The sequence below is a fragment of the Macaca mulatta genome, chromosome 13 (genome assembly GCF_049350105.2).
Source record: "Macaca mulatta isolate MMU2019108-1 chromosome 13, T2T-MMU8v2.0, whole genome shotgun sequence".
NCBI classification, from domain to species: Eukaryota; Metazoa; Chordata; class Mammalia; order Primates; family Cercopithecidae; genus Macaca; species Macaca mulatta.
This window is the reverse complement of record NC_133418.1, coordinates 112104754-112132059: the sequence shown is the minus strand read 5'-3', so window position 1 is coordinate 112132059 and position 27306 is coordinate 112104754. Positions and strand designations below refer to the sequence as shown.

The 27306-nt window shown below is 48.2% G+C and overlaps 1 protein-coding gene across 2 annotated transcripts; it reads left to right on the top strand.

The window, feature by feature from the left end:
• The first annotated feature begins 301 nt into the window (after window positions 1–301).
• Window positions 302–26878, top strand: TRIB2 (tribbles pseudokinase 2). Of its 2 annotated transcripts, XM_015111742.3 has the most exons (4): window positions 302–1444; window positions 1637–1892; window positions 6905–7197; window positions 24468–26878. In XM_015111742.3, exons 3-4 carry the CDS (start codon window positions 7043–7045, stop codon window positions 24934–24936), a joined length of 624 nt encoding a protein of 207 aa, XP_014967228.1. In that variant the 5' UTR covers window positions 302–1444; window positions 1637–1892; window positions 6905–7042; the 3' UTR covers window positions 24937–26878. The 2 variants fall into 2 exon arrangements, with proteins under 2 accessions (XP_014967228.1, XP_014967227.1); XM_015111741.3 differs by having other exon boundaries at window positions 302–1892.
• Window positions 26879–27306: the final 428 nt, after the last annotated feature.

Here is a 27306-nt window from a genome sequence, read left to right as displayed (position 1 = left end):
ACTTTGTTTACCTCCCCGGCCGGGTGAGGGAGCTGCGAGGCCGGTGCTGGCGCCCCCGGCACCGAGCTGCAATGGCAGCGGCGCGGGGAGCCGCCCGAGGACTGGCAGCGGCGGGGCTGATTGATGGGCGCCCGGCGCAATGAGGGGGGCCCGGGCGGGGGCGGGGCGGGGCCGGCTCTGGGCTGAGCCAGTCGCGGGGGCGGCGGGGGGGCGGAGGCTCCGTGGAAATGTGTCGGTGACATTGAATGGGGAGACCGAGCGCGAGCGAGGCGCGCGCGCGCACACGCGCACACACGGCCCCGCTCGCTCCGAGATCCCCGGCCACGTAAGTAACTATTAATACCGCCTCGCCGGGGGATGCGGGCGTGCTGAGCGCGGGGATTGGCCTCGGGCACCGTCGGCCGTCCCCTTTAATTTTTAAATACACGGTCCCCTCTTTTCTCTGGGGGGGGGCAAGCAAGAAATCAAAGAAGGAGGAGACAAGCCGTCAATTTTCTTCAAAACAAACCCCACCGGGCAATTTGGGCTCGGGGTAGTGGGAGACGGAGTGGTTGCAAATTATTCCAAGACGAGATCCAGTTCTCCAGCGGGAGAGGGGCAAAGGAACGCTGCGCGTTGGAAGGGCCGGGGACGCAGCTCCCATTGCAGCGCCCGCAGGACCCCCGCAAGCTCGTGCCGGCGAAATCGGAGACCGCCGATCTGTGCTTATTCTCTCTTGCACGTCTGGCTGCATTCGGAGGAAGACCCAGGGCGCAAGCGAGCGGCGACAGCATGAGCCTGTGCTGACCTCCGCGCGGCGGGCCGAGCCCAGGGCTTTGTCGCGGTACCTGCGCCCAGCCCGCGCCGCAACTCTGTGCCCGGCTTTTGCAATCTTTTGTTGGCAGCGCTGACCGCTCCAAGTTAAATGCTCCCTTGCTATTTTTCTTTTTTTTGTTTGTTTGTTTAATTTTTGGAGAGCTCGCGATCTTGGAAAAGCCTCAGACGCCATCTACAGTTAAAACGTAGGTAACTGCCCTCTCTCGCACCCCCCCCTTCCACGCCCCCCACCCTTTCCACCAAAAAAAGGGGGTGCAGCGCGGATTCTGGCTGCCGTGCGTCGCCAGCCGGTAGACCCGTGCTTGTTTCCTTTCTCTTTTTGTTTGACTTCTAACGCGTTGGGACTGAGCCGCCGCCGTGAGCGCCCCGAAGACTGCACAAACTACCGCGGGCTCCTCCGCCCCGTCTGCGATTCGGAAGCCGGCCTGGGGGTCGCGTCGGGAGCCCTGGCGCTGCAGCTCAGCACCCTAGCAGCCCGGGTACTCATCCAGATCCACGCTGGGGACACACACACAGAGTAACTAAAAGTGCGGCGATTCTGCACATCGCCGACTGCTTTGGGGTAACAAAAGGACCCGAGTTGCCTGCCGACCAAGGACCCCCGGGAGCCGGGCTCGGAGCAGACAAGGTATCCGGCGGCGCCCATTTGGGGGCTTCTAACTCTTTCTCCACGCAGTCCCTCTCCTGTCCCCTCCCCTCTCGCTCCCTTTTAAAATCAGTGGCACCGAGGCGCCTGCAGCCGCACTCGCCAGCGACTCATCTCTCCGGCGGGTTTTTTTTGTTTGTCGTGTGCGATCCTCACACTCATGAACATACACAGGTCTACCCCCATCACAATAGCGAGATATGGGAGATCGCGGAACAAAACCCAGGATTTCGAAGAGTTGTCGTCTATAAGGTCCGCGGAGCCCAGCCAGAGTTTCAGCCCGAACCTCGGCTCCCCGAGCCCGCCCGAGACTCCGAACTTGTCGCATTGCGTTTCTTGCATCGGGAAATACTTATTGTTGGAACCTCTGGAGGGAGACCACGTTTTTCGTGCCGTGCATCTGCACAGCGGAGAGGAGCTGGTGTGCAAGGTAAAGGGCCAGGGGGTTGCTTTTTGTCTTTGGAAGGGGCCCGTGGGAGCGGGAGGGCGCCAGGCCCTCGAGTCTGGGAGAGGCAGATTCGCGGGATAATTACCGTGGCCTTATTAAATGGGTTTATTTATTTATTTGCTCAGGTTCGATAAGTTGCGAAGTTTTTAGACCGTTTCAGACAATGGGGCGGGCTGCAGTGGGGGCGTTTCGGGGAGAGCCCGGGGAGGGGAGGGCGGCGGGACTGCGCGGGGGCCACGGACACGCGTGCACCGAAGGCTCCAGGAGCTCTCTGCGCGAGGCCGGGTCCCGCTGCCCGGGGGGATTTCTTCCTGTGTCTAGCACCCTCCCCTTCCAGCAAGGATTAGGGAATCCCCCGGTAGTTTTAAGACTGATGACTCCGTTCCTTTCGCAGCCATTGTTCTTAGCAGCGGGCAGGTGTTAAACCTTTGTTCCGAAGGTGCCCTTTAAAACAGACACACAAAGGTGCCCCCTCCGGCCGAGCCCAGGGGCCCAGCGCAGGGAAGGAGTTTACAGAGACCTTTCTTCTGCCTGGAGCCTTGAGAGGAGGGTTGGGGTGGAAATCAAAGCCGGAGCACTTTCTGGTGAATAGTGAATGCTTTGGGTCTTTCTCTCTGGTCTTGGTCTCTCTCCCCATCTCTAGACTTCCCTGCCTGCTCATCCCCCCTTTTCCGTTCCCCCCTGAACACACACCTTTGCCTGTAAGGTTAAGGAGCTCCCATTTGGAGCCCCCAGGGATCCGCAGTGGTAATACCACTGCGATGGACACTTAGGTTTCCTTTTTTGTCTTTAACCCTCAACAGTGACTGATTTATGCATATGTGTGTCTGTGTATCTTTATGTGCACCCACCGGGCCCCAGACAAGTGGATGAGGGGCGAAATAGTTTCCAAAAAAGAAAATAACTACAATAGAGCATACTACTACCCAGAATTGGACATAGATCAAGGATTCATTGTTACCTGATTTTAGATTTGCTGGTTTTTTTTTTTTTTTTTTTGAGGGGTAAGGGGAGAGTGGGGTACCCATTCTGCCTTTGAAATGGTCACTGGGCACGGTTGTGCTGCAAATAACACATCGCACTTTCGCCATTCACCGCAGACTACTTTCCTTATTTCATAGTGGACTGGAGTATTTCATTGCAAAATTTGGGTTTAGTGGAGATCTCCAGTCAGTTTTGCGATTGTTTAGTTCAGACCTTAGGGGGAAATCGGAGACTCTAAATGTTGCCCTTTGCTTGTCCTGAGCTTTGGTATTTTGCATCTTCTCTAAGTTATTGAGACCCAGAGCAACTGTGCCCGGTTAACCAAAATTCAGTAGCTGGATTGAATTCTCAGAAGTCTGCAAGGTTGCACAATAGGATAGTCATCCTTTGAAATGAATGAATTCCACAGAACTGCCACTCTTGTATGAAATATGCACAATCACCCAGCAGTGAATATTTTCATTCCTTTTGCTCAACTTCAGTAGAGCATTTTAATATTTTTCAAAGGCTGGAGATGCTTTTAAGTATAGGGACTCTGCAGCCAAATTCTGCAGGGGCATCTGGCTGTTACTTCTTTGTTTAAAACCAGAGGTGACTCTGGCCTCTGCTCTTTCTTTCTCCAGATTTTTCAAGACATATTTCACTTTGGGCTGACCTTACAGTGTCATTTGCAGACTTGCGCTCTGGCCTCAAATTGGACTTAATCTGCTGGTTTAGTTATTGCAAAGATTGAATCAGCCCCTCACCAATTATAGTGTGGCTGCAAGTGGATTTAAGTGCAGTATCATTGTTCTGCTTGACAGAGGTCATCCCTTTAAGACACAGCAGCTTCTGTTTTCCTGACTTTTTACCAAAGATGATGTGGGTGACTTCTTATGCAAGCATAGTTGTGTATCTCCTAAGAAGCTCCAAGAGAGGTTTATAAGGCTGCTTCTCTGAACTGCGCTGAGAGATATATATGCTGTGGTCTGTTAGCTTACTTTAAGGCTCAGTGAAATCTACACATTGAATCCAGTTCCTTTTGATGTCTTAGAATAGAAGGTTCTTGTTTCCTAGCTGTGTGTTGACCAATGAAAAAATTCTTTGCAAAAACAGATCAAATGTAAAGATGCTATTTATTATAGAGGACTGCATAGAGAATTCCCTAGGACACTCTTTGGAGGAATAGAGATTCCAGAGTCATTTAAACAAAATAATCAAGGCTGCTTATTGTCTCCATGTGCCTACTTTTGCTAGATAAATGAATGAAGGCGTTTTAAGGAGTCTTTAACTGTATGTTTTCATGGAAATACTGGTAGCTACTGTGCAGATTGACATAATTACTATCTTGGCAGAATGGGTACCTTTTTTTTTGCAAATGTTATTAATGATGGTCTAATCTTACTGCCTTATCTGAACTGTCACATTACATAACCAAGGCTTCAAATTAAACATGTAAAGAGGCTGGCACCAGGCTTGTAGCTTGATTTTGCATGTGAAGATGATGGTTTAAATACCATTCCAAGCCCCTAAATGCCCCTGATAGCTACTAATAAAAGTTTGGCTCCTTCCCATCTGGGAAAACATAAATACTTATTTTATTTTTCATACTCTGTCCACCATCTTGGAATTTGGTCTCTTCTACAAAAGGTATGGCTACATTTGAAGCTGCCACAAATATGTTAGTTTTTTAAAAAATTCTGTCTCCATTCAGTTTTTCAGCAGTGGAGCAGGATAATAGGCTAAAAGTGCTGAGCAAAAGTCACCTTTTATGTTTTTGTAAATGCACCTGGAAACAGGAAGTAGATTATAAATAATCATAACTCTGAGCAGTGGCGACAGAAGCTGCAACCCGGTATTTCAGAACACATCATCTTCATTATATAATGCAGTGTTTACGTTAGCCACTGCAAAGCTTATTACTCCTTGAAATTTTTGAGCCTTCCCTGGGTTTCTGTTGCCTGCAGTCAGGGTGTTAAAGTTGATTCAAGCATTGCAGATTCCTAATTGAACAGGCCTCTTAGGTCACCGCTCTTAGGTCATCATTTGACGGTATCAGTGTGTGATTTGTGGTCTCTGGAGATGTTGAAGTATTCTTTCTTAAATTCTAGGTTATAGTGGCAGCAGCTGTGCCGCTTTTCTGAGATGCCTCATTATGGTTCATTCACAACATTACTGTTAACTTTGCTTCCTTGGCTGGGTTAGCACCAACTCTCTTGAGGTTTTACATCCCTGTTTGACTCACAGATTTTGTTTCAATTTTTTGAAGCTTAGAGCAACTTAACTCGTGGATTCTTAAATAGCAGTCTGTGGCCTCGGGTGGGCTTCAGAAAGCCCGTGAATCCCCTTAAAATGAATCCGGTATTGTGCATGCATTTGAGAATGGGCATTGTCAGCTAAGAGGGAACAGAGCTTTTATCAGATTTTATGTGACATCAGGACCCAAAAAAGGTTCACACTGTTCTAAATCAACATCTTCATTTTATGAAGCGGAGGGAGGTCCGGCAACCCTAAGCTCTTTATCCATCTCATCCAGATTACTGGTGGCAGGGCCCGGATTAGTGCCTCAAGGTTGCCGATTTCCAGTCCAGCATTTTTCCCACCACACTGCAAAATGATGATCAAAGAAAGTATGCTCTAACTAGTGAAAAAGCGATTTAGGCAGCTAAATGATTGTGAACTGATAGCATGCAGTGTATTGTTAGGGCGTTCCTGTCTTAGATGCTTTCCAGTGAAGCTCACCCACGCATGCCCCTGGCTCACGCACACACTGAATAGATTCATCTTACCCACATCCCAGGCAGATAGAAAAACCACATTCCAGACCCAGGGACTTGTATTCCTGATTTAGTGGAGGTCTTGAAATGAATGAAAGCGCTTTTTTTTATAACCTCAAAAATTCTCTGTAGTGTTCATTTCTGTTAGGTCTGTTTCAAAAGGTATTGAGGGTGCCTTTTCTTTTTAAGCAACCCCACAATGAGTTGGCATTTCACAGGCTAATTTTGATTCATAGAAAATCATTGCATAACTGGTTCATTGAGTTAGATATCTGTGGAGGGAAGAGAGGAAGAAGCAAGGCTGCTGCCCTATTAAGAAGGATTGTTTTGTATTCCTACCTCTGCCACTGGGGGCTCGAGTTTTAGCTCATTCTCTGAGCCTCAGTTTCCATATCTGTAAAATGAAAGTATTGAATTAGAGACCATTAGGCAACAGCTAGCGATTTAATCTCTTAATTGCTCATGTGTCGTATAACGCGTGTTTATGTGCATTTCTTTTCCTTTTTTTTTGTTTTTTTTTTTTTTTTTTTTTTTTTTTTTTTTGAGACGGAGTCTCGCTCTGCCTCCCAGGCTGGAGTGCAGTGGCCGGATCTCAGCTCACTGCAAGCTCCGCCTCCCGGGTTCACGCCATTCTCCTGCCTCAGCCTCCGGAGTAGCTGGGACTACAGGCGCCGCCACCTCGCCCGGCTAGTTTTTTGTATTTTTTAGTAGAGACGGGGTTTCACCGTGTTAGCCAGGATGGTCTCGATCTCCTGACCTCGTGATCCGCCCATCTCGGCCTCCCACAGTGCTGGGATTACAGGCTTGAGCCACCGCGCCCGGCCTTTTTTTTTTTGTTTTTGAAGGTAAATAAAGTGTTGTTGATGTCATTTGAGGTGGATCACTTTCCATTTTTGCCTTAGTTCTATAAACACGCAATTGGGCTAGAGACAAAAATAATGAAAATTATTATTTGTGTACTGTATTACATTTTGCAAAGCACTATCACCTTCATTTTCTCATATAATCTTCCTAACACTGTAAGTCAAGTATCAGTTTCCCATGTTATACATAAAGATTTGGAGGCTCAGAGAGGTTAAGTGACTTGTTCAGTGCCACACAGCTGGTAGAAGGCAGGGCCAGTATGGTCTGGGTCCAAGTTCAGCATATTTTCTGTCATCTCAAAAGCCCATGCCTGTGGGAGGTGCAATGTTCTGTGTTTTGGTTGTACAAGAGGCACCTCTGACTCTGGTCTTACTGTTAATCCTGTCGTAGGTGTTTGATATCAGCTGCTACCAGGAATCCCTGGCACCGTGCTTTTGCCTGTCTGCTCATAGTAACATCAACCAAATCACTGAAATTATCCTGGGTGAGACCAAAGCCTATGTGTTCTTTGAGCGAAGCTATGGGGACATGCATTCCTTCGTCCGCACCTGCAAGAAGCTGAGAGAGGAGGAGGCAGCCAGACTCTTCTACCAGATTGCCTCGGCAGTGGCCCACTGCCATGACGGGGGGCTGGTGCTGCGGGACCTCAAGCTGCGGAAATTCATCTTTAAGGACGAAGAGAGGTAGGTCTCATTCCTATCCAGACCTGGGGACTGTGATGGACTGCTTCTAACAACAGCTTCCTAGAAAAGTCTTGAATGGACTTTTTTTTTTTTTTTTTTTTTTTACTGTCTGTGGTCCAGATGAGGGGAAGGAATCTTAGGAGGGCAAAAGGAAGTGAATATTGCAATTTTCAAGTGTTTCGGGAAAGCAAATAGCTACTGTTTTAAAGGTGTCATCTGGTGCTTACAGGACAGGTAACAGGATATTCTGCGACCCAGTGAATACGTATGATTGGTGTCTTGAATTCCGAAGGTGGCTGCAAACCTCTGTGGCATTTTCAATGCCAGTAAAGGCAGGGCCTTGAAAATTCTACCTGCAGAACACTCGGCACCCACAATCAGTCATTTATAATTCATTCATCCATGCACTCATTCAGTAGCTCTTACCTAAGCTTATATTAGCTATTAGTCACAATTCTCAGTACTATTAATATCTAGATGAATTAGATAGTCACCTGACCGATGAAGGAAATGCTACCAGCTCAGAATAGAGATCCATGCTGGGTGGGGTGGTGGGGACATGTCAGTTCTCCCTAGGACTTGGAGAGTCAAGGAAGGTTTTATAGGAGGGGTGATTTTGGAGCCAAGACTTGAAAGATGACTGTATTTCAGGAAATGTGGGAAAGACCGCATTCCAGGTGAGGAAACTGCTGATGCAAATGCATGGCACTGCAGAGGTCTTGGTTATTTGAGGAGACAGCTGGACAGGATGCAGGCAACTGGGTTATGCCATTAACTCATTACCTTCTATTTAGCAGACACTGCTGGGGCCCTGCTTTCTCTCCCAGCTGATTTTGATTATAAGAACTCCTTCAAGCACTCTTTTTTTCTTTTTAAGAATATGAGTTTGGAGGAACAGAGGTAACAGATCTATATTCATTGCTCACCGTAGTTCGTGAATGAGGCTCCACATAACGTGGAGACCAGCTCATATCTTGATCTTTGCTTGTGAATGCCTTTCCCTTTATTAACAAACTGAGAAGGGGCAGCTGTTGGAAGATCTAGAGTGTGGAACCACACTTACCTTTTCTCTTCCACTCAGATGCCTCTGCCCGTGGAGCCTGGACATGTTTCCCCTGGTTTTGCCTTTGATGCCCTCTGTGATCTTGGACTGGTCCTTCGTCTGTTTCCACCCTCCCTCTGCCAGCGTCATATTTCTCCTTCTGTTACCTTCTGTATGCTATATTGGCTCTAAGGTCTTTTCAATTAATAATAAATTGGCATATGTGCTTCTTTGAATATTCTCATTTGGAAGATGAATGTATGTGGACCCTCAACAGAATACTGACAAAGGTATTCTCTTTACCCTTCTATGTTCCACCTTTCTTGGAGATTTAATAACTGCATCTACAAAAATAAGAGGTCACATTTGTTTACCCCTTACCATAAGGTTAAAGTTTAACTTAATTACCTCTTCCTATTGGAGAAGTGAGTATTATCATGTCCATTGCATAGATGAGAGCTTCAAAGTGCAACGTGGTGAAGTCCCTTGAGTATTATCATGTCCATTGCATAGATGAGAGCTCCAAAGTGCAATGTGGTGAAGTCCCTTGAGTATTATCATGTCCATTGCATAGATGAGAGCTCCAAAGTGCAACGTGGTGAAGTCCCAAAGTTACGGACAGGAAAGAGTCGAAGTAAGGCCTCATTCGCTAGTAAGTCAGCTGTCAAGAAATTCATTTGTCTGCCAGAGGGCATGAGGACAGCAAATGCCCTTTCGCAGGGATCTGTGTTTTTAAGTGTCATCTTTGATTGTGTTTCCATAGGAAGGAACTCTCGGGCACCAACGAGTAGAAGGAATGGTCTGTTCAGGAATAGGAGCCCCATAGTGAATACATATTTGTGCAGATGAGTAGAGCAGAGTGGAGGTCCCCAAGTCATAGAACATGGGAACAAAAGTGGACCCGGAGGTTGCAGAGTCTGTGTGGCACTCTCTTGTTTTGCTGCCAGGAGGCAGAACTCCAGAGGTGAAAGCATGCCCCAGTGCACACAGCTAGCTAGGAGCCAATGAAGCCAGGCCTCACCTGGGCTGTGGAGGGCTTTTACTCCCAGCCTTTGCTTTTCCTTTATGAATGTGTCATGACACAGCCAAAATCCTTGACGTCCCAGGGCCCAGGGAAGAAGCTTCCAACCTCAGGAGTGTGTACCTCTGACATTCCATCTGGAAGTTATGTTTGACTTTTGTGAAAGAACGTGACCCTGTCCAGAGATAACCAGCAAGGAGTATCCAATGTGAATGGGAAACCAAAACAATTCCCTGGACTAAACATGTCAAAGCAAAAGCCTTTTTTTCATTTTAAAGAGCATTTTCCAAGGTAAAAAGAAAATGTAAGGGACTGTAGGGAGCTGGCCTATGTAGTCCCTACAGTACGGTGGCATGTGTGATAGCCCCTTTGCCCATGCAGCCCTGTTGCCCCATGGGCCAGCCTTGAGGCTTATGCCCTGTAGGACCATGGAGAAAATGGTAACTCCTCCACCTGATCAGTGAGGTTCCTTGGCCTCATGGCAGGGTCACCTTGCTTGCTCAGTTTCGCACAGCCAGTCTGAGGGTTCAGCCAGCCTAGAAATCCTGTCATTTCATCCAGAGTTCTTCCTCCAGCCCAAGTCACGTGGAGGTCCCAGTGGGCTGGCCTTTCAGGAACATGACAAGTGTCTATCTGGGCAGCTCTGAGAAGGTCGCTTCCGTTTTCAAGGACATTTTGAATGTTCTCAACAGTAGCTGATTGATAAGAGCTTTTTTGTTTTTCTAAAATCCAACTATCAACTAAGGAATCATGCCTAGTCACCTTTTTCTTCTTGTTGTTCTGTATTTTAACCTCTTGATTCCAGAATGTGAAACTTCTGCTTTTTGTCCCACAGTGTATTTCTCCTTCTCTGCCTCCTGGCAGCATTGAGTGTCATGGCAGATTCTCTTATTTGGCCTGCATGGTGGCCTACATGGAGCCCGTCGCCAGCACTTCCTGAGGGAAGAGTGTGAGGCTGAGTGTCAAGGGCCCAGAACCTCATTGGCTCCATGCTTGCTGCTGGGAACTCTCATCTTCCATCCTAATTGCATCACTTAGTGGAGCTAAAGCTTCCTTCTCCCTCAAGAACACTGAAAGTGTAAGGAAGCAATGGGTTACATTTTAAAGGCTTTTGGAAAGCTAAACCGTGGAGTCAATGTCTGTTTCTAACCTTTCGGGCATTGGTCCCACGGTGAAAAAGCACAGAAGCGAATTTGGAAAGTGCTGCTTTATTCATCTTCTGACCATTGCACACCTCTTTTGTGCATCAGTCTTCTCCCTCCCAGTGATGTGCTTCTTGAACTCTGGTGATCTGGAAAGCGATTGAAAGTGCACGCTTTACGTATGAAACTGGCTGAGGCCCACCTGGTGCAGAACAAGACCTGCCTATGGGCTGACTCCTTGTGCCTAAAGTTTCGATTGTGTGCCGTCTGGGACTCTGCATCCATGGCCATCCATGGAAACGTTCTTAGTGGAACTGCCAGCGCCTTCACTCCCGTCCCCCACTGGTAGCTTTGCAGGCAGACACGGATGACTCCTAGTGTGTTTGGACCTGATGCCAGCGTGCCTTGTGCTGCTAGGTAGAAAGGCAGCAGCTCAGGGTCTTCTATTTCCATGTTACTTTGATTTGAGTTTTAGGTTTAACTTCTGGCTCTTCTTAGCTACCTGATCTTGGATAAGTCATTGAATGTTTCTAAGCTGCGGTTTCCTCAAAGCAGAAATAATAATGGCATTCCTGTCGGGCAGTTGTGAGGGTTAAATGAGATGATTCTGTGACTCACTGGGCAGGGCAGGCACTCATGATGGGACATCTGTTCCTAGAGTCATTGATGAAATAGTACCATTATAGGAGAGCAGTTCCCAGGACTCAGTGGGTTCTTGAAGAATTAAGTCAGTCTCTTGGGCAGCGTATTCTGAGAAGAGTGGCATAGGGGTTCTGATTTAGGCCACATCCTCCTCTCTGTTTGGCTTAATTATAATCATTAAATTAATGCCAAAGGTCAAGTGCATCTGGTCTGGAACCTGAGGCTCAGAAAGGCCAGATTGACCATATGTGTGCTGGAGTACGCGGCCACAGGCACATGTAGGGGTTGAAGGATCGTACCCCACCATGCCTGGATCAGCGTCTGTGTTACCGGCATTGGACTGCTGCTTCTCTGTCGTTCCCAGAGATGTTTGTGCAGGGCAGAGCTTGGTTCTTTTTGTTTATACTGCTGAAAAGGAAAACCTCAGGGCCCAGAGGCATTGAGCAGCATTTTAAGGAAGTTAATCTCCAACTCCAGTTGAACTCGCCTGGCCACACCCTGTGCATCCACAGTTCCTGTAGTAAAATCTCAGACGGTCTGTGTGTAGTAGTGACCACCCTGCTGGTTGGGGCTCAGAATCTGATAGAAGGCAGTACCCACATCCCCAAAGTGCATGCCCGGTGCACTCTGCCTCCCCCTCTCTGCTGTGGCATTGGGGTGACCTGCTTGATCGGTCTGTACTTAGAAGCCCCATGTTTCAAGCCCCTCCAATTCCATTTTAATTCACGGGAAGGCCTAAGCTTGGGAGAAGTCCTGTTACTTCTATGTAGAGTCAGAGCTGCTGTCTGGATTCCAGTCCCTGCTCTTGCACTTATTAGGAAAGGACCTTGAGAAGTTACCTAAGCTTTGTACCCAGACTGCCTCATCTGCAAAGTGGAAATAACAACAAGACTTCCCTCATGGAATTAAATGTATTAACACAAGAGAACCCAATGGCTAGCACACGGTCAGCCATCAGCGGACGGGAGCTCCTGCCTAGCGCACAGTCAGCCATCAGTGGGTGGGAGCTCCTGCCTAGCGCACAGTCAGCCATCAGTGGGTGGGAGCTCCTGCCTAGCGCACAGTCAGCCATCAGTGGGTGGGAGCTCCTGCCTAGCGCACAGTCAGCCATCAGTGGGTGGGAGCTCCTGCCTAGCGCACAGTCAGCCATCAGTGGGTGGGAGCTCCTGCTGACGGAAGCCTCGTCTGCACTCAGTGTCACTCTGTGCTCACAGGGCCAGTTCCCTGGCTCCCTCAGGATGCGAAGAGCCCTTTGAGCAGGTGCACTCTTATGCTGCTCAAGGAAGGTGGCTGGGGCCTTGTTCCCACAGCACTTCCTGTTTGCTTTTGCCCATTGGATTTCTCTCTGGGTTCAAGGCTTCCTGCCATCCGCCTGCCACTCTCTGCCTCCAGTCTCAGTTCAGTGTTGACATTTCCTTGCACAGAAGGACCCCATGTGAACTGAGAAACATGCTTCTTTACGTGTTTCTTCTTTGGGTAGAAGATCTTTATCTCTTGATGTGACAGGTTTCATTTCCTCTGCTTTGTGGAAGCCAATCAGTGCCTGCTTCTGCAGGGTGGAAGCTGCAACTCTTTGCAGGAACTCAGTGGCCCGGGGGCTTTCGGTATAATAAACGCCACCTGCCCAGATCCACAGACCTGTGCCTCCCCGTGGGGTGGAGGCCTTTCTCCTTCCCCCACCAACAGAGGTCAAGGCACGCTTTCTCAGCTCTTAGTATCTTTATTGGCTCTTCCTTTAGATCTTCAAGTTGCGCCCGCCTCCATTGAGGTCTCAATATCTAACAAAGTACAGAGGGCAGGCATCAGAGCCCTGGAGACCAGACTCAGCTTTTCTTTCATTAAAAGCTGTGTACATTTTTTCAAGTTGTGGGCACTTTGTGTTTTGGGAAAATACCTTTCGTTTTTGCTTTGAAGGAAACAGAGCTCCTGGAATTCCCTTATTTATAAGGAACCCCTTTATGTACTTGAGGTATTGCCAACTTTTGGGGAGGGCTGGCGAGCCCTCCTGTTCCCCAGGGAGGATCAGTGATCTCTTTCCCATAGCACTCCCTTTCCTCATCAGAGCTCATCTCCTACTGTATTGTGATGGTCCGTATGTGCATCTCTAGACGGTCCTTGTGCCCTGCTGGGAGCTTCCTGGGGACATAGGCTGTCTCATGTTCACTGCTCCTGGAACAGGTTGGGCCTCGCTATTTGTTGACGGAATGTCTCCTTTTCTGAGTGGGAGCAGCTCAGGTTGGATGCTAATGACAGAGAGAGAGAGGCAGGGGTAAGTAGAGCCTTGGTGTCCAAGTCATTGCCTGGAATCAATGGGAGCCCAGGAAACTTACACATCCCCTATGGAGATACCTTTTCATAGAGAGCTATTTTCAAAGTTTCCCATCAAGTGAGAAATTTACCCATCATTTCCCTTTTAATGATTTATGCAAAAGTGACATTTATTTAAGACATTGTTTTCAGTGTCTATGGCAGGCTGTAATTTTATTCATGAAGGGCTTTTCTAATCACAGTGAGAGAGGGGAGAGCTTCCTCCAGGTTCCACGCTTATAAGTAGACTAAATAGTAGATATTATTCAGCAGGATTTCTTGCTGGGATGCTGACTACTTGTCCTTTGTAACTAGTTGATGGGCTAGTGTGTGTCCCCAAGCAAACCAAGCAGACCACTGACTAAAACAGTGGTCAGATTTTTTTATTACTCCATTTAGCCCTATGGTCTTAGGCTGCCTTCTCTGAAATCATGAGAAGAGACAATGTATTCACAATGTATTAACATGTTAAGTGTCCGGCACAGTGTCTGGTGCCCTGCAGCTACTTGAATACATAGCCTTCATTATTGCTCTTGGGCATCCTCTGATGTCGTTGAGCCTCATAACCCAACAACCTGGAGATTCAATTATTTATTTAACAAATACTTATTGAACACCTATTATGTGCCAGGCACTATTCTTGGTGTTGGGGATACTACAGAGCCCAGTGAGAGAGAAACCCTGTTCTCAGGAGACCTACATTTCGATGAAATTATATCCAGGGTCCACCATATGTTTTACCCATAATGTGATTCACAAATTTAATTCTAATTACCTACCATATTTAATCAATTTAAACCCAATGAGTAAGATACTCTTATTTTCACCGTTTTACAGATAAGAAAATTGATTCTCAGAGTCTACTGGCCAACCAGTGGCAGACCTGGGGTTGGTACCCAGGTCCCTGGCTCCAGAGCCCAGGCTCTCAAATACTAGGTTGTCTCCAGGAAATAGACAACAGGTAAACTACCATCTCTTATGCCCAACCCTGAGAAAGAATTTTCTCATGCAGTTAGGCAACAGGTGTGCACCAGGAGGACCTGACTAGCCAGGGTCAAAACTAGGCTTACGACTTGGTTTTCCTGAGCAGTCATGGACTGGGCCACCAATGAGCCAAGCCCGCGGGCAGTCCTAGGTCCTGTTTTCCCATTCTGTGGGTGGTGGTGTTGTTTTTTTTAATCCCAGGGAACTATACAGTGGGCTTCATTTCTTTTTCTATCCCCCATGCCTAGCACTGGACTTAGCAGTACTTAGGAAAGTATAACTGTTGATGCCGTGGATATACAAATAGCCCCTTCAGTCCCAGTGGCATGAATATCATAAGAAAAATCCACTAGCCATATTGACAGTGGAAGGCAGTGGATGGAAACTCATTTTCGATGTTTTTTTTTTTACTCAATACTCTTGGGAGTTTCTCGAAATCATGGAACAGAGTCCAGTCTATTTGAAATTTCTTTGGACTCTAGCCATTGCACTGCTTGAGCAGAGTCTTGCCTAGATGCCCTGAACTCCAGACAGAATGTTGGAGTCGGGGGATCTTAGATATGGGGGTCATTCTATCTCGCGGACATTTATTAAGCACCTACTCTGTCTTCCAGTGCTAGGTGTTGATGGTACAGGAATCAGTACAAGAGAGTCCTTGCCTAATGATCGTAATCATGACTCAGTAGTTACTTAGCTGTAGGCAGTATTTAGCAGTTCCAACAGTGGAGTACGGTGTGGAGAATGGTCACCTCTGGGAGGTGACGAGCTCCTGCGCGAGGTTGGCCTGAGTGCTGTAGTACGGATGGGGAGGTCCCGGAAGGCATGAGTCAAGCCAGAGGCACAAAGAACCATGTGTAGGGAGGAGGGCTGTGCTGCTGGAGGGTCACCTGTGCTAGGACAGAGATGAGGCTGAGTCCAGGGCCTGAAAGACACACCCCTCACCTCCAGCTTGCCCAGAAGGAACCATTGAAAGGTTTTTCTGGAATGCAGGGACAGGTTTGTGATTCTGGAAGTATGTGTGAAGGATGGACTGGGTAATAGCAGCCGGGCATGGGTTCCAGGAAGAAGTGGCTCAAACCGAGACTGTGGCAGTGGGATTGAAGAGGTGGGGGCAACAAGTGGGGCTTTAAAACCGACCCTTTTATCTCCAAAAAAAGGAGGAGGAGAGTGTGCGTACCCAAGGTCCCAGATGTGTTAGTGGCACAGCCAAGAGCAGGACCCAGGTTTTCCGACCCGATCTCATTCATTACGTGCCTGAGCGCACAGCTCCACAAGCCTGCGTGGGGCTCCCTGTCGAGGGCAGCGTCCCCATCTGGCCCTGCGAGTGGGTGCAGAGATGCACTTGGCAGTCCTCGCCGAGCTCTGTGAGCTCCCACCCCACACCTGGAACAAGACTGGGAAAATTCTGGACCCTGAAGCACTCCTAAGCCACCGGGCAGGGCAGCAGCACCACCGCTGGGTGTCCCTGGCCAGCACTGAGCCTGCAGAAGCTCTGTGGAGAGGTCAGTCCATTACACAGGGGAGGAGGGATTCTTCAGGAGCCGTGGCTGAATGTCTCAATGCAGGGAGTGAATGGAGTATTGATGAGGAATTCCTGTCAGCGTGGCATCCTCTTTCTTGGGTTTCCCTTTCTGTTCCTATGGCGACAGGATGGACTTCCTCTGTGAAGCCCCAGCGGCCTGCAGGCTGTGCTGTGTGGTGTCTGCGTGGGGGCGTGGGAAGGTGTTCAGGTACAGTGAGACTCCCCTGTTCATCCAGGTACCACGGATGGGAGTCAGGGGCAGGAACATGCCCCTGCATGCGGACAGGGCAGGGGTTCTGTCGTGGCTGGGTAGATGGCACTGCAGAAAACACCTGAGTATTTGAGTCAGATTGGGTTGCTTATCCCCACTGTGCTATTTCCAAGCAAGTTCCTTCATCTGTCTAAGCTGCTGTCGTCTCCTGCATCAAATCGGTGTGGGCACACCCACCTTCCAGATTGTGTGGTGTTGTAAGGTAACGAAGCATATTCTCTCCCTGTAGACATCTCTCCCTCCACCGCGACGCCCTGAGATGCTTCCCCTGTGGCTTACCTGTTGCTCTCCTGCCCTGAGATGCTTCCCCTGTGGCTTACCTGTTGCTCTCCTGCCCTGAGATGCTTCCCCTGTGGCTTACCTGTTGCTCTCCTGCCCTGAGATGCTTCCCCTGTGGCTTACCTGTTGTTCTCCTGCCCTGAGATGCTTCCCCTGTGGCTTACCTGTTGCTCTCCTGCCCTGAGATGCTTCCCCTGTGGCTCACCTGTTGCTCTCCCTGCTAATTTATGGGCCACTTGAGGTAGGAGTTGGGGTGGTTCACTGACTCTACAAGACCTGGTGCAGAGGTGGCTCTCAGAGGTGACTGTTGGAAAAGTCTGTGCATACAGGAACCAGAATTAAATGCACGACAATTTATTTGGAATCGTTTAGCGGCCTGTGAAGTTCTAATGAGGCTGCCAGGCCGGCATAATGGTGCCTACGGTGCCAGGTGGTCCTTCCCAGGCCGTTGGTAGCAGTCGTCCCGGGCGGGACCCTGGCTTTCACAACTGGACTGGCTGCCCAGAGTAGTGTTTCAGTAACAGTCAGGGCAAGGTCAGATCTGGCAGCAGCTGACCTTTTCACTTGACCCTTAAGCCTATCTGGACCGCCTGACCGGACGGCCTTCAGTGATTTCTCTGGATTTCACTGACCTTAGGCCACCGGACTTCCCATCCCTGCCAGGCCCACTTTGTCTGGCTGAACTCCCAGCTCAGCCCCACCCTGGCCCACCCTGTCCTGATCTCTTCCTGCCAAGAGCCCAGGGTGCTGTTTAAAGATTTAAAAGCACAGCATGATTTGCTCGTGGAGACTATTTTTTGATCTTGTGGATCAAGCACTAAACTTGGAGTTAAAAACCGGGGTTTGAATCCCAGCTCTACCACTGGCTTGCGAGGTGGCCTTGGATAAGTCAGATCTGCTTTCTGTTCCCTCAGTTTCTTCATCCAGTAAATGGGCAGGTCTAACCACCTGTATCAACCTCATGAGCTGTAGCAGTTAGCTGTGAATGGGATGGTTTTGTACCAGATCTAGTGCTGAATAAACTGGGCCACCAATGAGGCAACAGATGGAGACAGATTTGTCTCCATCATCTCAGGGTCTCCCTTTAAAAGTTTTTCTTTCTTTGGCCCTAAGTAAATCAGTGATTTTAGTACCAGAATGTATTTTGGAAAGAGCAATGGCAGTAGAGTACAGATGTAGATTTCAGAGCTCAGCTTCTTCAGCTTCTTTGTGTACAGCCTGGGGCATTTAATTCCCTGTGCCTCAGCTTCCTTATTTATTAGGAAACATGCGTATATCATACTTGTCTTTTACTTTTGAGAAATAAGGATGCAGGCTGTTAATAATCTTAGCATCTTGTAGATGCTTCACACATAGTTTCTATTATTGTTACTATAATTATTATTAGGATATTATACGGTGTGTTGTAATCACTAGAGCTTAAGAATTAAAGGAAACTTTAAAATCTGGAATTCTGAAGCTAGAAGAGCCCTTTTCAGGCCTTGCAGCTATTTGTTCTTATTTTACAGAAGGGAAATTGAGGCCAAAAGAACCAGGGGCCACACTGGTAGTTCAACTTATTGGCCCAAGGGAGCTCTGGAGCCTGTGCTGAGAGTGGATGGGGGTGCGGGGAGAATTGGGGCTTTCAGGGCCGATCTGTGCTGCTCCACAGATGCTGGGAGAGGAACCACACCCTGCTGGTTTTGGCTTCCTCACCTGGCACCGGGATCCGGTGACACAAGGCCTGGCACTGGGCTGGGCCGTCATTGAGTACACAGGCTGCCCACGTGTAAGCCTTGTTCATTCAGCAGGTTGAGAGCAAAGCAGGCTGTTCTCTTCCCATGCCAGGCACAGTTTGCAAAAGGCCTGCGGGGATCCAGCTTCTCTGGCCAAACCAATCCTACCCCAGGCTGGTGGCTGGCAGGGAGCTGTCTCTTCCCCTGAGAAGTTACTGGAGATAACCATTGTCATTTACAGCGTTTTAGTCACAAAAATTACCACACACCCCCCCACCCCTTGTCACTTTGGGGAATGTTTATTCTTCTCGGACTATCTCTGGTACCACCACTTCCAGGAAGCATATCCTGATCACCGTAGTCGTAACTGAATAAAGTGAGGGGACTGGGCTGGGCACGGAGCTGGGGAGAAGCATTCCAGCCCGCGGGAGGAACAAGAGCAAAAGACTCAGGAAGGAACGAGAATTCACATCTACTGCCGTGTGCTGGGGACTTGCATTTCACGCTTCCTCACCTGTCTTCTCCACCAGGCTTTCGGGTTGAGGGTAGGTGCGAAGGTTCATCTTAATAATAAGATCAGTAATCATGGCTGCCGCTAGTTTTTTGCAGATCTACCACGCTGGGCTCCTCGGTAGATACCGTACTTGCATTATTACAGTTAATTCTCACAAAAACTGAGAAGATGGGTGTTCCTTGTCATGTCTGTCTCCGCGGTGTCTCCCCAGTGCCTTGAGTTGCCTGGTTGGGCAACTCAAGCAGAGTAAAATGCTTGGTAAATGTCTTTTAAATGCCTGCATGACTAGTGGGACATTTGAATTACTAGGTCCACAGATGCTTCTGTTGGTTTTTATGGAAATCAACTCCTTTGCCTGGAAAACTCATAATGCCCAGACTGTGAGGGGACGTGAGCCATTGCAAGACTGTTCATTCATTTCTGCTCCCATTTCTGACATGTGCTAGAGCCCCACCAGGGACTCCCCATACACATTCTTGAGACTCGTGACTGGCAGCCCTGTTTCCCAGAGGAGGGAGCCAAGGTCCAAAGACCTTCAGCAGCCTCCCTGCAGTTCCACAGCAAGTCCACAGTGACCAGAGCTGACACTCACCCCCGCCTGTCGGACCTCCCTCCATTCCTCTCACGTGGTATACATCCTGAAAGGTCCTTGTCGAAAGACGTAATCCAGACCAGTTGCCTCAACCCTTGCCTAGAAGTGATGTAAACAAGTTCACAGTGTTCTGAGAAGGAAGCAAGGTCAAAAGAATGACCTACCAAGGACAGCAAGGCTGCATCTCCTCCCCATCCTTTCTCCCAGCTTCTCTTTTCTTTTGCCCCTGTCCTGCCTGGGATGCAGATTCTCCCCTAGAGAAAGAGCAGGCTCCTGTCCCAAGGACTGGCTGTCCTCTGACACTGGGGAGGCACATGTGCTGCGCGCCTTGATGGAACCTAGTGAACTGAGCAACCCTGGTGTGGTTTCCTCCGCCAGCTTCTTGAGTAGGTGGGGTCAGGCCTAAGAAAGGTGAGCACCCAGCCACTGCCTTGCCTTGCCAGCCATAGGAGCCTATTCAGACTCTGAGCATTAGGCTCATTGTCCGTGAGAAAAGGAATCGTAGTACCTGCCTTGGAAATGGAGCTCCTCAACTTTGAAGAGACGGTATGTGTAAGTGCCTTGCACGCATTGGGTACATAGATGATATCTGACATTTGGTACTTTGTAATTTTCAAGGCCTGATCTTGAACCCAGGTGTCTGTGCCTTAGGACACTGCTTTGCTCTCTGACCTGGGCTGGTTTCTGTGGTTGTCCTTCTGCAGCATGTGCTGAACCAAATGTGACAAGCAGACCTGGGCCCTCCCCACTAAAATTGCATCCTCTGAGGGAAAGGAGCGTGAAGTGTTGGCTAGATGAGCTTGGGGGCAGCTGGTATTTGGCAGCATGTGGGATGGTCTTTTCATTTTATTCTCAAATTCATGAAGTATCGGGCCTAGATTCCGTGTGCTCATCTTGAGATAGGAAAGGTGAAAGGTAAACTCCAGCTTGGGGAGGGTCAGTGTTAGTGGACGGAGTGGAGGCCTTAACCATTTTCTGAGGCTTCCACAAAGGGGTTAGGATGCTTTGAATGTGGGGACACCTGGCAGGAGGAGGTGAAGGAGAAAGTCAGAATCTAAAATGGTGACCTGGAAGGGGATAGGAATGGAAAAGGGCCTCAGATTTGGTCAGAGACGGGACAAAAGTGAGCTGACACAGTCGGGGAAGCATAATCCGGGCGGGGGGACACTGTGGCAAAGGCCTCAGAAGGACTGGGGTCAAGCAGGGCATGTGAGGAACAGCAAACAGGCTGGGAGGGAGTGAGAGAGCGTGTGGCCCAAGAGATGGTCGAGAGTCCCTTGCATAAAAAGCTTGAGGTGGTGAGCTCTGCACCCTGCCAAGGCTGAGCCAGGAGAAGTTCAAGTCCCTGTAGTCATATCTCCCTCCCACCTTTACTGACAGATGCCTGATATCCCCACCCCCCTATCACCATGGGAGATGCCTCAATGCTGTCATTTACAAAGCCCATCTTCTGTAGAGCTCTCACTGACTGCCACTAAACCCTGGCCAGGTAGGCAGATCATCGGCCCTTGTTCCTTTCCCGGTGAGCACACTGAAGCTCCCCCTGGGGTCGACAGCAGGACTGTCCCTGTCATTGATGGATTGCGTATCTGCTGTGTGCCAAGTACTCATCTAGGTGCTCAAGGTACAGCAGCAAACTTAAGTGTTGTTCTCTACGTACAAAATGACATCAGCTGCATGCCCATGGGCTCTCGGAGGTGGGAAGTGAGGTGATCATCTGGAAATGATGACCATAATGATACATAGTAAATCTTGAAATGTAAATGTACAATATATCCCATGCTGAAAAGAGGAGGAGGGCTACGTAATGTAGGATGGACAGGATGAAGTTTAATAAACTTCATTCGAGCAGAGACAAGACAAAAGTGAGCTGTCACACAGTTGGGGAAGCATAATTAGGGCAAGGGGACACTGTGGCAAAGGCCTCAGAAGGACTGGGGCCAAGCAGGGCATGTGAGGAACAGCAAACAGGCTGGGATGGAGAGAGAAGGGAGTGTGGTCCAAGAGATGGTCGAGAGTCCCTGGGGGTCACCCTGCAGCCGTGGCCAAAGATGAGCTGCATCACCACTGCAGGTTTGGGGCAGGGGAACCTGGGCAAAACCTGGGCCCTTTGATACCAAGATCCATGCTTGTTCCACCGGACCGCCCCTTGTCCCACAGATGGAAGAGCTTGTTTTTCTTCTTACTATTATTTCCACAGTTGTAATTCTTTCCATAGCTATTCTGCTGCTAGAACAGTGAAATTGGAGGTGAGGGGTCTGGCTTGCGCTGGGTGAGAATGGGGTGGAGGAAGCTGTGGGGAAAACTCACCGTGCCTGTGGTTCGAGATCCCGGCCTTCCCCCTCCTTTCCTCTGCCCCTTGGGTTTCACCTTTTCACCTCCGTCGCATCTCGACAGCTAGTAAGTCTCATGGGCCAGCTCCACCTGCCACCTTCGATTAGGAAAAACAAAAGGACAAAAGATGCTGGTTTTTAATCAGCTCCATTCCGGATTAGCACATGTAGATCCTTCCTGTTTTTGTAGAACATTAGCTATAGGTGCAGAAGAGTATGTATTCTATAGATTATAATAGAATGTAAGTGAGCACATAAAAAAGGGAGAGATGGGTATTACAGAATCCCAGAATGATAAAACTGACAGACTTTAAGACCGCCTTGTCCAGATGTTTGCATGACAGTGTAAATGTACTTAATGCCAATGAAGTACACTTAAAAATGGTTTAAGTGTACTTCATTGGTCTTACGTTGTGTCTATTTTACCACATAACTTTTTAAAAAGACTTCCTTGTCCAGTGCTCCTCTTTAGGTCTGAAAAACAGAGAGGTTGAGTGACTCAGCCATAGCCACACAGCAAGTGAGAGACAAAGCCTTGCCTGGAAACTGCCTTCCTAGCTCTTATCCCCGTGCCTTTTCCCATGACCACAACTATTGTTTGTTTGTTGGTGGAAATTAATACGGGAAGTAGTTACTCCTTGAGCTTTGAACTCCTGTAATCCAAATATGAGGTCTTAGAGTCAACCCAGGATTTCACCAAACCTTTTGCTATAGAGAACTCCTAGCAGCAATCTTTTGGTTAATTTGAACCTTGCCCCCACTTCTATGACTCTTAGTGGCTGTGGTGATCACGCTGAAAGGCTAAGACCTTCAGGCAGATGGAGGAAGAGAAACAGCAGGAGATGGACTTGAGTCACAAGCTCTGACTTATGACCCAGTGTGGTTTTTCCAAGCTCTTTCTTATTCTCTGCTTATTTGAGCTTTTTTTGCACTTCGGGGCAAACAGGGCAGATGCTTGCATGTGTGCCTGCATGTGCGCTTTTGAGATGAAGTAAATACGAGATGCGAGTGAGACAGCCCTTGTAGATGCTGTCTTAATCCTAACTCCAACACCTCCCCATCCCTCCTCACCTTCTCTGCAAGCCCCCAGAGGTTTGATAATGGGATAGATTAACTAAGTTTATGAGACCCAAGGACTACCTACAACTCTGTGAGGCAGTGCCCCAGCCAGGAGAGTCGGAGGAAGATTTCAATTTCAAGTATGGGAAGGTAGCAATTCCTAGCTTTCCACTCAAAGAACAGTGGGGCAGGAAAACAGGAATTCCTAGGAGGCCCCTGAGCTAAGGAGAGGAGGCTGGTTTAGGACTTGGGGTGCTGGGTGGAGGAAGCTCTCAGTGACTTTCACCGTAGCCTTGAACAAGTCACTGCCATCCCGGCCCTCACAGTAGATTAGGTATAGTTAATGATAAGAATTCAACTCACTTCCGAAAGTATTTCCTGAGCACTTATGTCATACACAACAATGACATCAGATCTTACTGTGTAAGGATGCGTGCTGGATTCCAGGGTCTTTAATGCAGGATTTCTTTATCTCTATTCTTGAGCATACGCTGGAGAGTCCCACTTTCCTGTCAGCAACCACGATGGACCTTAAATGGCAGGGAAAGACTGGGGGTAGGATGCCTAGTTTGAGTTGGATCTTGGGCTCATGGTTCTGTTCACACACACCCCACGCACACAGACATGTGGGAAATTGGAATCACAGATGTGCACAGGCAGAAGATGTGGGTGACCTTAGTCAGATGTTAGAACCTGGTCAAGGACAAGGTCTTGGGAGTATGAGGGGCAGGACCGAAGATAAAGGCAGCAGGAAATCTGGGAAAGAAGACAGTTTTGTTTTTCCTTTTTGAGACAGATTCTCACTCTGTCACCCAGGCTGGAATGCAGTAGTACGATCTCAGCTCACTGCAATCTCTGCCTCCCGGCTTCAAATGATTCTCCTGCCTCCGCCTCCTGAGTAGCTGGGATTACAGGTGTGCACCACCACGCCTGGCTAATTTTTGTGTTTTTAGTAGAGACGAGGTTTCACCATGTTGGCCAGGCTGGTCTCAAACTCCCAACCTCAGGTGATCCGCCTGCCTTGGCCTCCCAAAGTGCTGGGATTACAGGTTTGAGACACTGGGCCTGGCCAGGGAAAGAAGGTGGTCTTGATATGAGGGTGTCAGCCTCAGAAGGACCAGGTGATGGGAGTCCACTCCTGCTTGAACATTCCCCTGCTTCCTTTCTGGTCCTAAAGAGAGGCAGCTGGTATAGAAGAAAGAGCAGCAGCATCAACTTAGGAAGATGTGAGATCAAGTCTTCTCCATTTCCCAGCTAACAGGTTTGGGGAAGTTCCTCAAACTCTCTGAGTGTCGATATTCTCATCTGTAAAATGGGATATTAATATCCTACATGTCGAATACAAAGGGCTGTAGTGAGGCCAAAATGCAAGTAAGGTGAAAGCTCGTTGTGGACTGTGTTCTGTCACGTTAGTTACAAGTCTGCTAAAAGTTGTAGACGAAGCTGTGGGCTTCCTGGTTGGTTAGATCTCGGTTTGAATTCTGTGGTGCCCTAGCATTATGCAAATGTGACATTGAGAAAGCTACTTAATCTCTTGTTCCGTCTTCACAAGGGTGATGATAATGTGATTCATGGTTCGCTAAGGTGCTCAAGGTTTGAGCTCCCCAGTGGATTGTCAGCTGCATGAAAAGACCTTGTCAGTCTTGTTCACCCATGTGGGTGTCGTCAGCCCTGGAATAGGAGCTGGCAGCTAGAGGGTGCTCAGTGAGTAATGTTTGGCTGGTCAGATGAATGAATGAATGTGAATGAGGAGTCTTCGGAAACACTATAGTCGGGTATGTTATGATGCTGGTGGTAACGTGTCTCCGAGCACCCTCAGGAGCTTATGTTTTCCTCCTTTCTTGCAGGACTCGGGTCAAGCTGGAAAGCCTGGAAGACGCCTACATTCTGCGGGGAGACGATGATTCCCTCTCCGACAAGCATGGCTGCCCGGCTTACGTAAGCCCAGAGATCTTGAACACCAGCGGCAGCTACTCGGGCAAAGCAGCCGACGTGTGGAGCCTGGGGGTGATGCTGTACACCATGTTGGTGGGGCGGTACCCTTTCCATGACATTGAACCCAGCTCCCTCTTCAGCAAGATCCGGCGTGGCCAGTTCAACATTCCAGAGACTCTGTCACCCAAGGCCAAGTGCCTCATCCGAAGCATTCTGCGGCGGGAGCCCTCGGAGCGGCTGACCTCGCAGGAAATTCTGGACCATCCTTGGTTTTCTACAGATTTTAGCGTCTCGAATTCAGGATATGGTGCTAAGGAAGTGTCTGACCAGTTGGTGCCGGACGTCAACATGGAAGAGAACTTGGACCCTTTCTTTAACTGAGCTCATGCCCCACAGAGACTTAGCAGGTACCAGGAGTGAGCGAGGGCAGCGGAAAGGAGTTCTTCCAGGGGACACGAATTGCCTGGCTGAGTAGCAAAAAAGACATTCACACTCTTAAGTTTCTTGGTTCAGAGAAGGATAACCTTCAAGGAGCTGACTGACCATGTAGCAAGGGGGCAAGAGGCGTGGGATGGGGGTTGGGGTGAGATGGATGGGAGCCCCTCGGAGCTTGTCTTCCCTAACATAGCCTGGGAGACCACCCCTTGCCACTTGGGCCACTTCCGCCTACCCCACTTTTCATTTTGTTCCAAAATAGTTGCAGATCCTCACAGAATGAAAACTCTCTGCCTCAAACACACATCCTGGCATCGCACTGTTAGCATTTAACTTCTTGTTAGGATTCAGGGAAGGAACAGTTGGCCAAGAATTTGTTTTTCTTTGAAACAAGCCAACCACCTAGCTGGTAATTAATGAGGTTCACTTAAAAAAAAAATTCGGTGCACACAGACTGACATGAAACCTGGGTGCTACACTAAAAGAAAACAAAAGTCCAGTTTGTGTCTCTTAATCGCTCACTTCAACTCATTTCTTCTAAATAAACTATTTAATATCCTGGTCAGGAAATGACATGTTAATGCTTTGCTCCCTGAAGGGGAAAAAAAATCTGTCCTTTAACAAGCTATTCTGTTTTGTGTCAATTGGTTCGTGGCAGGAAGCTATTAGAAGTCAAACGTCCAGATGCATTACTGCTATCTTAGTTTAAAGGGGGAAAGAAAAGGGAAGAAGAAAGGAAAAGAGAAATCCAACTCCTTTTTCATGTTTTGCTTTTGAACGATGAGGGTTTGTGTGACAGGCATTCCTCTTTGCTGAGGTGATAGCAATGGCCTGAGATTTTAGCAAGCTCCTGGAGTCTGACGCTTTTGCAGCACTCTGATCGCAACTAAACATTTGTCTTTGTTTTATTAGAAGCTAGTGAAACAAAGCAGGTTGTCCCACGTGTATAAAATACAGGGCAGCTATTTCGTTTTCTTTACGGAGAATGATCCTTTTGGCTTGTAAGGCCCTCTGGTTTGGACAAAAAACCCCAGTAGAGACGAGCGGGAAGGATAATTAGCTGAAAGCTATGATGATATAAATAAAAACAGCTCTCTATCCCAATACGCACCTTTGTATTTTCAAGAACTCTTCTATTTATTAAGGAAAATGTCACATTGTGATGTATTAAGCCAGTACTTCAATTACGGGTTGACTTGGGATGACATATTACATGCTGTAGTTAACATTTACGATTTTTTTTCCTTGTTTGAGTATTTCTGTCTCTGAAATAACCTTTTACTTGGCTTTTCTAGATAGCTTTATTTGATTTCGAGTGGCAAAATGTTTTTTATTATGGCTTTTCTATTGCTGTATGATACAGAACTCTTTTGGCATAAATATTTGTGTTCCCAGTACCTCACTTGTTTGGATTTGACTGCCTGTATATGTTTTGTGAAATGGTCCTGTTTTCGGGTAGGTGACACGTGGACTCTAGTATGTAAATGTTACTTGAATCTGTGCTTCATTATAGTGTGTGGCATGTATGTGCGGCCTCTTGGATGCTTTATGCCTGCGCAGCAGGAGCCCTGTCCTCACGTTCCCAGGAGGGCGGCTTCACCCTTCGTAACCAGGAGACAAGGCGGCCATGGATTTGCCCTTGATTCTATTTTGCTAATGGAAGATATAAAGGAGAGAAGGTTTTTTTTTTTAACATTCTGAAGATGGTGCTGTGTCAAGAAGGACCTTTTTTTCTTCCCTCTCCCCTATTTTTTAAGTACCTTGGAGGAGGAGAGATTGGTGACATGCATGGTGGGGATCTATGGCCTCTGGTGCTTTGTCCTGTATTTGGTTTAATGTTTTTGTCCTAATCTCTTCAATCAATAAAATTGTGCGTATTTAACTAAAATGGTAGAGTCTGGAAAATGATGATTTTTTTTTTTTTTTTTTTTTTTTTTGCCACCTGTGCTTTGTGATCACCACACACCAAGCAGAAGCTCACATCTTCTTCCAGGCATTTGCTCTTTCAGGGTGAGCCACTGCTACTAATTTAAGACACGGAATCTCCCTTTCATCATATCGGGGCATATGCTGTCCAATCTGGATGCAATAGCTCACACTGAATCGTTACAACAACTGTAGGTGACCTGACTTACGTTCCTAATACAGATTAGGAAATAAACCCAGAAATGTGCATGCCTTGTCCAAGGTTAAACAACTTGTAAGTGATAGGCCCAAGACTGGACCCCATGTCTGGTTAGCCACCAAGCTTGTTTACTCTTGCTACAATGTTAAGAGTCCCTATGTTCTTAGGGAGAGAGTAACAATAGCTCTGGA

Excerpts from the sequence above, each read along its gene's own strand:
- TRIB2 (XM_015111741.3), top strand. The coding sequence starts at position 1,623 with ATGAACATACACAGGTCTACCCCCATCACAATAGCGAGATATGGGAGA. Across the intron at positions 1,893-6,904 it reads GAGAGGAGCTGGTGTGCAAG|GTGTTTGATATCAGCTGCTA; the intron begins GTAAAGGGCCAG and ends ATCCTGTCGTAG. Across the intron at positions 7,198-24,467 it reads ATCTTTAAGGACGAAGAGAG|GACTCGGGTCAAGCTGGAAA; the intron begins GTAGGTCTCATT and ends CCTTTCTTGCAG.